We start from the raw sequence: 12,014 nt of genomic DNA, 5'->3' as shown, positions 1-12,014 counted from the left end.
AGAGATCAACGAATTTATACACTTTGTAGCCTTTTCTCGCCTTTTACCCTTCAACTCAGTTTCAATCGTTTCGTTGATCAGCACTACCAAGTCAGCCTATTGAAAGACAAATCTGTCATTTGTAGGCTGGAGGATGTTTCGCCATAGCTCTCAGCCTAAGCAATTCAGCTCGTTCCGCTCTCAAAGTCACCGTCACTGAGCCTGCCAATTCTGCCAAGTTTCTCTCTCTGTCGCTTCCCCTCTCTCTCTCTCTCTGTGAACATATCTCTGTGCAGCAGCGATAATTTTAATAAATCTGAAGCTTAAGAACTTGCCTCTATGAAGTTGGCTTTATGAATGGGCCAGTGCGGAGATACGGCCATTCAATTCAATGCCAATCGGTTTAGAGGAGCTCTGGTATGCAGTAATAATGTAATAGAGAGCAATGCTTGCCTTTGTCGTTCCCCTTGCCTTTGCCGTTGCCTGTGTGGCTTAGCCTTTTGCCTTTGGCCTTCGTGCACTAAAAAGGCGCATTACTCATATATCTGATGCGAAATGCAATTCACTGGACGATGATTGCCATGGCAACTGTTTATTGATTGGCAATCCGGAGGACTCAATAAAGCGATGCCCTTTTTGTGCGCAACAGGATATCAAGTTAACTGTAAACTGCTCATTTCGAATGTTCCATGATTAAAAAGCTGTTTGTTTTGTGTGTGTGTGTGTGTGTTTTTATTTTATTTTTTCCTTTGCTGTTATGAATACGTTTTATGCATTTTTTCACATACAGACATTGATTACACGTCGTTTGTGCAATATAAATAAATTCAGTAAGTATATATATATATATATTTATATATGAATATTACGTATACCCAGTGTTGCAATAAATGTATATTTGCATTCGTCGGAAATTAAATTCAACATATTTACTTTGTACGCATTTTTTTTTTTATTTCTAGTCGTATGCGTAATGTGTAAAGGCTGTTAATAATATTAAATTATAGTTTTAGTCGAACGTTAAATAGCTTTACAATAAGTATACGTAATAGATTGATATATATACTCATGTTTTGTTTTTTAATAATTTTTCCATATTTAATATTAATTGCTTAATTTATTATTGTTATTTAATTTAACATTACAAATATTAATGACTTGTTTTTGTGCGCTAATTTGTATACGCTATATCTATGACTATAACGTATATGTATTCATGCTGCATTCTACATAGTAAATAATTGTACTTTGTCTCCATGTCGTATACGTTACAATATATGTGCGAATATTAAGTATACGCAATATTTATAGACATACACATATATAATATGATTGTCGTATAATAAGTAGAAGCCTTTTTTATATTATTTATACATATTTAATATAATTAGCATATTTAATCTAATATTATTTAATATAATTAGAATTAATAGTGGGAGGAATTTCAGTATATTAAGTATACGTATTCGTTATTGCTTCTATATAAAAAATTATGATTTAAAATTTAAAATTCTGCTTGCAGTGCGCTTCAACCGATTTTGATATGGATGATCTCGATGAATGTGATCAGGTGACACAGGTGATTGGCTATCATCCGCGGTATCGTGATCATTTTCTGCGCACGCAGAACTTTATTATGAAAGGTGATGGACCCTTGCCCTATGCCTATAGATACTATTTGGCCATAATAGTGAGTAGAACACGAGTTTATTGTTTTCATTTGTTTTTCGCCTTAATTGGAGCTCATTGTTTAATCAACTTGCAACAAGCATTGTTGCAGCTGGCTATTATTCTATGATGAGTGCTAAACTCACTATTTTTCTTTTTTTTTTTTTTTTTTTTGCTGTATTCTGTTCAGTTTGTTTGTTTCGTTTCTAAAAATCAGCCTCTTGTGTGCTTTAGTATTCAGTATTCATCAGCGTGCTGTTCGCTGTTCGTAACTCGTAGCGGCATGTGTAATAGGATGTGGGTGTATCTGTACCTTTGTCTCTGTTTTCTATCTCCCTCTGTGTGTGTGTGTGTGTGCAGTGTGCATTGTTGCCTTTGGCAAATTTAAGCACATTAGCTACCGCCGACTGACGCTGTCGGCTCACATTTGCTGCTTGTTGGCTGTTGATGCCCTATCAATGACAGCAGTCTCTCTACACTCGCACACACCCACCCCACACACACACACACGCTTATATACTCGCACAACAGGTTGAACATTGGGGAATCAACAACAGCAGCAAATTATTTCCACTGTTCTGAGCTCCCTCTGCAGTAACAAAAAAAGAAAAAAGAATCAAATCAGAATGATGTAACAGAGATTTACTGACTGCCAAATACTCGTTTGCGTCTAAATTTTGCATATTTTCCTTACAGCCAGAATCAGATATGTTTCAGTTAACAAAGTCTCTAGCCAGGGCAATATCAAGGAATATACCCGTTTCCCACAGGTGAACGAGTATCGAAAGGCTGTTGGGTCTTAGCCATTTTTGTTGTAGTTGCAACTGCACTGTCACAAGAATAGAAATTCTTGACAATGCGACAGGTGGGGGCGCAGGTGACCTGACGACAGGTGATACATTGCCTGCTGCCTGCTGCTTGCTGCCTTCTGTTTGCTGCATGCATGCAGTAACCACACTGCTAAGAACAATAGAACTGCTCGCAACCCAAACAAGTTTCTTAATAACAACTGACAGCATTTCAAATTTCATATTCATGCGAGCATTTTAGGTGTCAGAAAGGATTCCTTGGACCTGCCCCTGGGCCACAGCTAAAATGGAAAATTATGCGTCTCTTGTTTATAGCTGTAAAGGGAAAATAAGATTTCCACAGCACTGCAGTTATAGAAGGTAATAAGAACAGGCGGGACTGCAGTAAATAAAGAGAAATTCACGGATTCACAAAGCGACCCAACTACACATGCTTCAAGAGAAACTTTGCTTTACTTTGGCTATATTGGCTTTTTATTCATAAACTGTTACAAAGAGGTATTGTGAATAGCAAGGCACTAAGTTTTCCTTGATCTTATAGAGAAATTAAACTCCAGTGGAGATATTTAGTTGCCCTTAAGAGATAATTAAAGACAGTTGAAACATGCGATAGAGGGACATTTAGCATAAGCTACAACCCTTTCTATATCCCTTAAATGAAGTGAAACTCCAGTGGGATCCATTTGGAAATTGACTTGCATTCATCTATATAAGGGAAATTAGAGCACTAATGAGGGCTTTAGAGATAATTAATAACCAAAACATTACAGCAAGCTGCAACGAAGCATTTTAATTGTGCATCATATAAGCAGCTTCAACAAAAATTTTTGGCCTGATTTATGGTTTGGTAGAGCTATGAAAAATTCTTTTTCGTTTGGAATTTGAACAAAAGTGAGCTCGGAAAATGTTCCTCTGTGGCCAGGCAGACCTGCTATAAATAATATATATGTGTGTGAGCCCAATTGGGCAAAGCTTCTTTTTGAGCTGAAGCACTGAAAGGAAAATGTAAAAACAATTGCGGATATTTTATTATTGATGATAACATTTGCAGTCACACACACGCATGCACACATGCGCACACACACACTCATGCATGCTCGAAAGTGTTTGTTCTCAAGTAGAGGCAAAGCCGATTTGCTACACTTTGAACGAAAGCAAGCAAAGTCAATTTTATTTTGCAGTTTGTCTCTAAAGTTGAGCGAGCTACAATCATATTAAATTATATAGAAACTTGCCAATGTATATATAAGTATATTTATTTATCACAATATATAATGTGGTTGTGGAATCTTTTATATTGTGCCTAGTTGATTTTTTTTTGTTTTGATACAATTGAAATACAATTGGTAAACAGCCAAGGGGGCAGAGCAAATTTATAAATAGAAACAATTTTATGAACAACATCGTAATTAAAATTGATTTATGGCGCATTTAATTTTTCTACTTTTCACTGAGAACAACAGCAGCAACTGGTGAATTGTTGCAAATTTGCACCCACCCACCCACACACACACTCACACACACAGACCATAGATACATATACACACACACTCTTGCAGCCTTTCAGTTATTAAAAAAGATAACTGTAAAGTTCTTCGCAGACCGAGAGAAGCATCTGACCAATTTGTTGCAACGATGAAATTTTCCTTACGAAGTTTTTTAAGCTTTTCATTTTGTTATACCCTGGATTTTAAGCAGATATATTAGCCGGGTATATCTGTTTTGTGCAAATCTATTGAGCAAGTGAGAAGTAGGCATCAAATGTTTAACCTTAACTTTTTGCATTTGCTTATTATCGGGGAATACCTATACTTCTACTGATACTCCAAATCTCATAAGCGGGTGGGTGTTTGGCAGTCACGCACTCCCGCCTCGAGCTCTTTTACATATTTTTTCCTTCTTCATTTTTCTTCCCACTGTTAAAAAATGCGATGTACTGATACGGATATAAGGCATATGTAAAATGCTTTAACAAAGGATGTTTCCTTTGGGCTCTCGACTCTAAGCTTTCACCTGGTATTCACTGCAGTAGGCAATTAATAAATGCATTTTATTTGTGTTTCTCAGAAAGCTTGTTCATATTAAATACAAATTCTGTGCCCCTCGCAAATATCTAATGTATAGATTTGTATATGCATGGCAACTGTCGTAAACAAGATTAGATTTGAGTATTTGGGTTCTGGGTCTTTGACTTTTTATTTTACTGCAAACGATAAACACAGCAACAAATCGACAAATTTGCCACAATATATATCTCTTTAGACTTAGATACATTTTTGTGATGGTACAGAGTAGATGTTAGGAATGGTACATCAGCGATCAATTTACATTGGCTGATTGTGCGAACGAGACACTTTGTATAATATAATAGAAATTCAGTGATATATTTATTAAATGGGGTCAACGACTCATTTGTACATTTTGGTGAAAATATATTGTGCGTGGTAAATTGATGAATATAAAATATTGTGCGACACGTTGTGATACGCAAAGCTGAAATAATGACGCAGCTGAAATAAAAAATATAAAATAAATGAGTAAAAAAACAAAACGTATTTCGGGACACACGCAGTGAGAAATGTATTTTTAGCACATTCGCAGGTGTGAATGCTCTCCCAGGCACTTTTAATGGGCTTTAACAATAGATTTCATTAGACTGTGCAAGTGTTTGCTTTGGATATATCCTACATATGCCTGTATACTTGATTGCTACAATGCGAATGCAACAATTGCAAAGTTTGATTAAACATATATATATATTTATTTTTTGCAGGCTGCTGCACGACATCAGTGCCCCTACCTGGTGAAGCGGTACGAGAAGGAGTTTATTAATCAGGGCGGCAATAGGGAGTGGCTAAATGGCTTGGATTATATACCCGCCAAATTACGTGCCATATATGAAATAAATAAAATATTAGCCCATCGTCCCTGGCTGCTGCGCAAGGAGCATATTGAGGTAAGGCATCTTTGCACTTAGCAGAGATATAGAAAAAGCGAGCGAGGGAAGGAGGAAGATATATAAATAGTTAATGACTTTTGCTTTTGCAGCGCCTGACCAAAGGTAGAAATAGCTGGTCTTTGTCTGAGGTGGTGCATGCGATGGTCTTGCTATCACATTTCCATTCGCTCTCATCATTTGTGTTCTCCTGCGGTCTCACACAAAAGCTCGATGGTTTGTCTAGTCCCAAATTGAAAGGTGCGCCCGTGTCGATGCAGTCGCAGCCGCAGTCGCAGCTGCAGGTGCAGGTGCAGTCGCCGAAGCTTGATGATGCAAGCCAAACCACAGCCAGCCCCATTCACCAGCAACAGCAACAGCAACAACAACAGCAGCAGCAGAAGCAACAGCAGGAACAACAGCAACAACAGAAAAACGTTCTAGGGGAGATATCACTGAACAATAGCAGCAGCAGCAGCAGCAGTGGCGGCGGCTCTGCTGCTGTGAGCAGTGGCGTTGGCAGCAGCGTTGGCGGCGGCGGCAACAATACAAAGCCAGATTATAATAATACAATGGACAACAACAATGGCAAAGGCAGCGCAGCCAACAACAGTTTCGGCCAACACTATTTGGGTAAGAATACGCACACACACACATACACATACACATACAGTTCATTATCTTTGCAATGTCGAAGAATAAATACCCTTGCTGATATGCAATCGGAGTGCTGTAAATGAATAGAGCTGCCTGGTAACAGCCAGACAGAGAGACATAATGTCGCCTTCTAAAAGCAAAGCTATCCATTTCTGCATTTACCAAGCAAACTGAGTGCGCAATAGAGAATTCGCTTTCATTTCATATCTGACTCTATAAATAAACTGTGGAGAGGGTCTTCTCGTTTACTCTAGTTCTTACAAAGCGCAGCTTAGCAAGTGCGAGCATTGTTTGCCGTTATCCGTTATGCTTCGCAACAAGTTGCTATTCCTGTCTGTCTCCCTCTTTCGCGCACTCAAATGCAAATGTCGCTCCAAGGCTTGCAATTGGCGCTTAACAGGGCGAACACTATCTGTCTCAGTCGCACCTATGCAGATGCCATTGCCATTTGCTAGCAGAAATTAAGCACAGCGCAGTCTGCGTCGATCGTCCAACATATCAATATGAGGAGGCTGAGATTAGCCGCAGGAATTGTTTCTGATTTTGTTGACAATTTAATTGGATTTAAATTAATTGTAGTTGTTTTAATTTCGCTGAGTGTACTTTCGACAAAGACTCACATGTGTGCTTACATGCTCGCTTCAATTTGCAGCTACCGCACAACAGCAGCCACAGCCGCAGCCGCAAATTCATTTTGGTATCTGTGTGGAGGCCGTAATGGAGCGCATGAAGGTGCTTTCGCAGAACCAGGACGAGTGCAGTGAGGCCGAGCTAAGTAATCGCTTTAAGAGCGTTGAGCTGCAGACAGCTGAGCTGGCAGCTGCCACGCCCCCCGAAGTAACAGTCGCCCTGCCGCCCATCATATCGCATTATGTCGACGATGCGGCCTTTACGTACCAGGACTTTGCCCGTCGCGGAGCTGAGAACATAAACACATTTCGCATACAGGACTATTCCTGGGAGGATCACGGCTACTCCCTAGTGGAGGGGTGAGTAACGGCAGATGATAGGCCTAAATAATTTCTATATAATGCAAGTGATTTCCTATTCGATCAGCTTGTACCATGATGTGGGCACCTTTCTGGACGACAAGTTCCGGGCTGCCTACAACTTGACCTATTTCACCATGGGCGGCATTAAGAACGTGGATACATCGAAGTTCCGTCGTGCCATCTGGAACTATATCCAGTGCATATTTGGTATACGCCACGATGACTACGACTACGGCGAAGTCAATCAGGTGAGTGGCGACTCTGCCAATTTGACCGAAGTGCTGTTATACTTATTTTGTTTTCTCTCACTCCCCAGCTGCTTGTGCGTCCGCTGAAAATGTTTATAAAGACAGCCTGTTGTTTTCCAGAGCGCATTACTACCAAGGATTACGATAGTGTGCTCGTCGAGCTGCTCGACAGCGAAAAGGTGATTAAAAGAAAACTTTTTACTCGATATACTCCGCATTCATTGCTTGTGGATATATTGGTGCAGTCCTATTTAAGCCCGTCCATCTAAAATAATAATCACATATAAGAGTGTAGTATAAGAGCTCAAGCGAGCGTGTATACGTCGCATGCGCTTGAGTAGCGGGTATCTGCTAGTCGGCTAGCCTCGTCTAGAGCACTTAAATAATTACTTATTTATATGTAAACTTTTTCTGCTTGCAGGTTCATGTTAATCTAATGATAATGGAAGCCCGCAACCAGGCCGAATTACTCTATGCTTTGCGCGAGATTATGCGCTATATGACTTGATCTCATTAAGTGATTAAAGATATATATATATACAAATACGTACACATAGAAAGAAAACAAAGTGCATGCATATACCATATAAATATACATGTATGTATATATATCTGTATACATATTAAAAGTCTGCTCATTGAGAGTTGGCAAAAGGAGTTTTTGTAATTCGAAAAGAGAGCGCTAAAAGAACAGTCCAAATAGTTGCAATAGCTTCAGTCTGTCTTCAATTCAACTATATAATAAATATAATCCAATTCGTAAATGTCTGCAAATTATTATGATATTAGATGTTCCATAAACTAAATCTGAATAAGATGTAAGATAAATCTGATAAATCACACTCTCTTGCTTAAGAGTTTCCAAATTTCTTCTTCATCTTCTGTTTCCTTAAAGTCCTGAAAGCAGCAATCGATCGATGTACATATGTATTATGTTTTGTTAAACATTTTTAGTGAAATAAATACATTTTTATTTTTATTACAAATTTGCTTTTCTCTCTCTTTTATTTTAAGTTGCTTAAAATTCTGATATGTCAAAGTGGTGAGCTAACTGTTAGAGCTTTTCTTCCAAAGAACTAAAATCAAAATATTATATTTTGATAATATTTAAAAATCAAAAATAAGAAATAACATATTTACTGACTGTCATGTGAAAAGCACATTTAAAAATTGTTTAGGCATTCAATGTCTACTCAACTCGAATATATATGTTTGTATTTTTAATTCCTAATAATCCCAAGGTATGTATTGAAAGGTGTACTAAAAATATATGAATGTTTAGCAAAGATACAAAATATAAAATATATACGAAAATTCGAATATACAATAAAATGAATAATGATAAATCATTAACAAATGGAGAGCAAATGGATTTGATGAAACAAGTGTTTCATCTTAATTATCATAGGAATGAATCAAATTTATTGTATATATGTACGTAAATTAACATATATACATATTTACAGAAAGAACTCTTATATTGCATAATATAGGCGCGATTTATTTGATGGTTGTACTGAACGCTTCAAGAACTATAAGCTGTAAGAAATATTTATATTACATATATTGATAAGCTAGGGATATATTTTGTTTATACCTGTTTATATCCATTTAAAATGGAAGTGCAGGGTATAATTTTTATATATTCACATATATATGTGGGTAAAAATGAAAGGAAGGTATTATAAAACCTAAATATTATATACATATATTCTTCATCAGGATCAACAGCCGAGACTACGGCCCTTTATACGTCTGTCTGTTTTTCTGTCTGAATGTATATGCTGATCTCAGAATTAAAAGAGTCTGAAGACTTGAAGTCGGTGTCCCTATCGCACGCTTAAATCAACTTTGTTTCATTTAATCGATAGTTCCTTGTCAATGTAGTTCATTAAATACGTTCTATCTATCTATTCCATCTCTGGAGCTTAAGAAATCATTTTGATTTTGACTTTCAATGTTTGAAATATTTATATGATATTTAAAGAATCCCAAGCAATGTGAAAATGCTGCTCGGCTGTAGCTCTGAGATCGTTTAGTCGGACGTTCCCGGCTATAGTTTGCTTTCTTGTTAATTTGCAAGAAACAAAGTATGAAAGTAAATAAAGTAAATTCTAAGAAATATTTGTAGCAATAATACGAAATCATATAAAATCAATTTAGTTCGTAGGTTTCCAGTTTTTATTGTTGGACTAAATTCTGTAGCTCCAAAAGTCAATTTGACTCCCTGGTAGATGATCAAGGTTTGCTGAATGAATATATATTGGATAGGCATTTGATGGAGATCAACTTTATCCATACTGTGTCATACTGTGAAATAGATATCTAGCATGTATACCATATGATACAAGATATGCCCATTTGTAAGTTTATTTAATGATTTCATTAATATGTAGTTAAGTTAGATGCTTAAGTGTATAGCCGCAAAGGAGTAATTAATTGTTTTAAAAAGGTTTCCCGAAAACGAATACAGTAACTTATAGGATCATAGGATTACCATTATGATTAGGCCCATAGGCATTAAGTTAAACGTAGTTTTATGCGAGTTAGAACAAATTGTACATAAAGCTAACGAGCTAAATACCATTCAAAGATGTGATTTTAACAAATATATATATAGAGAAACGCAGACCCTTGCATACAAATGGGACATACATATATATATATATTTGATATAAGATTTTGTACATATGAATACTTCTGCAATTAGTTGATAAGTCCTACAAAGATTTCATCTTGTTTTGCTTCTATCATTTTGCATAAATGGAACGAAAAGTGCAACTCAGAGGTGAAAGATGCTCGTATGAATAATCAAACTGTATTTACAAAGCTCAAAATATGCGAGAAGGCTGTAAGACACTAAATATTAACTAGCTAGGTTAATTACAATAGGATAACCTGTCTACATATACATTGAAGTATTGTGGGGAAGAAATAATATTAATGCATACATATATATATTTTTTTTTGGCATTGTTGAGAAACTGGATTTCTTGACCCTTTTCTATATTTTCTTTTCATACAAACATGCCTTGATAGAGCCCTTCCTTAATGTAAATTCAATTGCGAATATCTGTCCAATCCCAAAGTTTAGTTAAAGTCTATTCTCCACTTCTATAATCATATTTATTGTTACAAAATCTATAAAAATGATTTCAAGAACTGAACTGACTTTGCATATGTAGTTGGTGCTATATTATATTTTGCTTGACTGACATTTATTTGCTGATTGACTGACTGAGTTTGTCTGTTTGCAATACGCTTGAGTTGTGTAAAATTTTCTGGCAATGGGTTGTGTGCAATTCTGCTTTTATATACATATAAGTACATATTTATATACATATTATAGTCTTAAAATATAAAAGTTAACATTATTTAACATTCGAGCTCGAATTATAATTTCATTACTTCATTCATATAAACTACTCGAATTTATGTTTGCAGTTTCATGCCATGGGCATGAAAATTTATTAAAATGGGCTCTCCTAAAAGTATGCACTGCAAAATGTCTAACTTTATTTTGCTTACTTGCTGGCATTTCTGTTCGCCTGGTGTTTAACCGAGCTGGACAACCAAATCTTAAGCAATAACGGCTTGAATTTTAGCAAATTTGTACGTATGTAGTCCATGTATATATATATGGATGTACATGCATATATCCTTACATATATATTTATGCATACATACAATAACGGTGCTTTTTATACACTTGCTTCTGATTGGCTGGAATAAAACCTGCTGCCGAAAAGTATGCAATGTATTTTTGGCATCTGTCGATTCTTTGTCTTCATACTGGCTTTTCTGTTCGCCTGGTATTCAGCCGAGCTTGACATGAAAAATCTTTGTCTCGAAATTGATTTAGTAGTTAGTATTTTTTTGGTATATATAGAAATAAAACGCCATTTTTTAGTGTTTTTAATTATTACATTTTTTATTTAAAAATTAATTTGATACATTTCGCTTATAATTTTTACCTATAGTTAGTATTAATAATAGTAATAGCTTTTTGTGAGCTCGTTAAATTAATAAGTACTTATATTTTAGCATACACATATATATTAACTAGTATTTATAAATATAGCATTAATATAACCACTAAGTAAAATGATAATAAACTCAAATGAAAACACGAATTTAAATGTTTTAAATAATTTGCTTCACAATCAAATTTTGATTGTTCAATGAGATTAAAACTTAAATGTTCAATATGCTAACCAAAATATTCTGCTCGATGTCTAGGATAATCCAAAAATAATGGTGTATGAAAATAGAGGAAACAATTCGTTAAAAAATACTAACAAATGAATTTAGCTCAATGCAAAGAAAATATTTATGTGACAAAAAATCAATTTAACCTGACTGATTTAGACAAAATTACAATTCTTGACAAAATTTGCTTAACATATAATGATCAATAAATAATACTAACAATATTAATATATATTAATATTCATATATATATTTATATATATACATATAAATATATATCTTTATAAATGTTTACAAAAAATGAATCTTATTTATGCACAAACTAAATCAATGTTTTAAGCCTCTTGATGTTTGATGTTAAATAAAAATAAAAAAAACAAAACCGAAGCAAAAACAAATTGTTTATACTAAGCTAACAGATTCTTGAGCAAGTGCTTAAAAGCCTCCGACTTCCATTTGATGCTGATGTTGATCCCTGTGGATCCTTGCTGCAATACTCCGGTCATATTCGCTGACT

The 12,014-nt window shown here is 35.5% G+C and overlaps 1 protein-coding gene across 3 annotated transcripts in view; it reads left to right on the top strand.

The window, feature by feature from the left end:
* Sesn (Sestrin) overlaps positions 1 to 8,274 on the top strand; it is a 32,959-nt gene extending 24,685 nt beyond the window's left edge. For 2 of the 3 annotated variants that reach the window (XM_018010477.2, XM_089470726.1), the window contains 7 exons: positions 1,502 to 1,669; positions 5,230 to 5,412; positions 5,505 to 6,024; positions 6,701 to 7,037; positions 7,105 to 7,288; positions 7,357 to 7,467; positions 7,710 to 8,274. In XM_018010477.2, coding sequence (XP_017865966.1) covers positions 1,502 to 1,669; positions 5,230 to 5,412; positions 5,505 to 6,024; positions 6,701 to 7,037; positions 7,105 to 7,288; positions 7,357 to 7,467; positions 7,710 to 7,796 — 1,590 coding nt within the window. In that variant the 3' untranslated portion in view covers positions 7,797 to 8,274. The remainder of the gene's footprint in view (positions 1 to 1,501; positions 1,670 to 5,229; positions 5,413 to 5,504; positions 6,025 to 6,700; positions 7,038 to 7,104; positions 7,289 to 7,356; positions 7,468 to 7,709) is intronic. The other variant, XM_089470727.1, reaches the window with a different exon arrangement.
* Positions 8,275 to 12,014: the final 3,740 nt, after the last annotated feature.

This window comes from Drosophila arizonae, chromosome 5 (assembly GCF_054131065.1).
Source record: "Drosophila arizonae isolate 15081-1271.41 chromosome 5, UAZ_ARI_1.0, whole genome shotgun sequence".
Taxonomy (NCBI): Eukaryota; Metazoa; Arthropoda; class Insecta; order Diptera; family Drosophilidae; genus Drosophila; species Drosophila arizonae.
The sequence above is the reverse complement of the archived record's forward strand: the minus strand, read 5'-3'. Positions and strand labels throughout refer to the sequence as shown.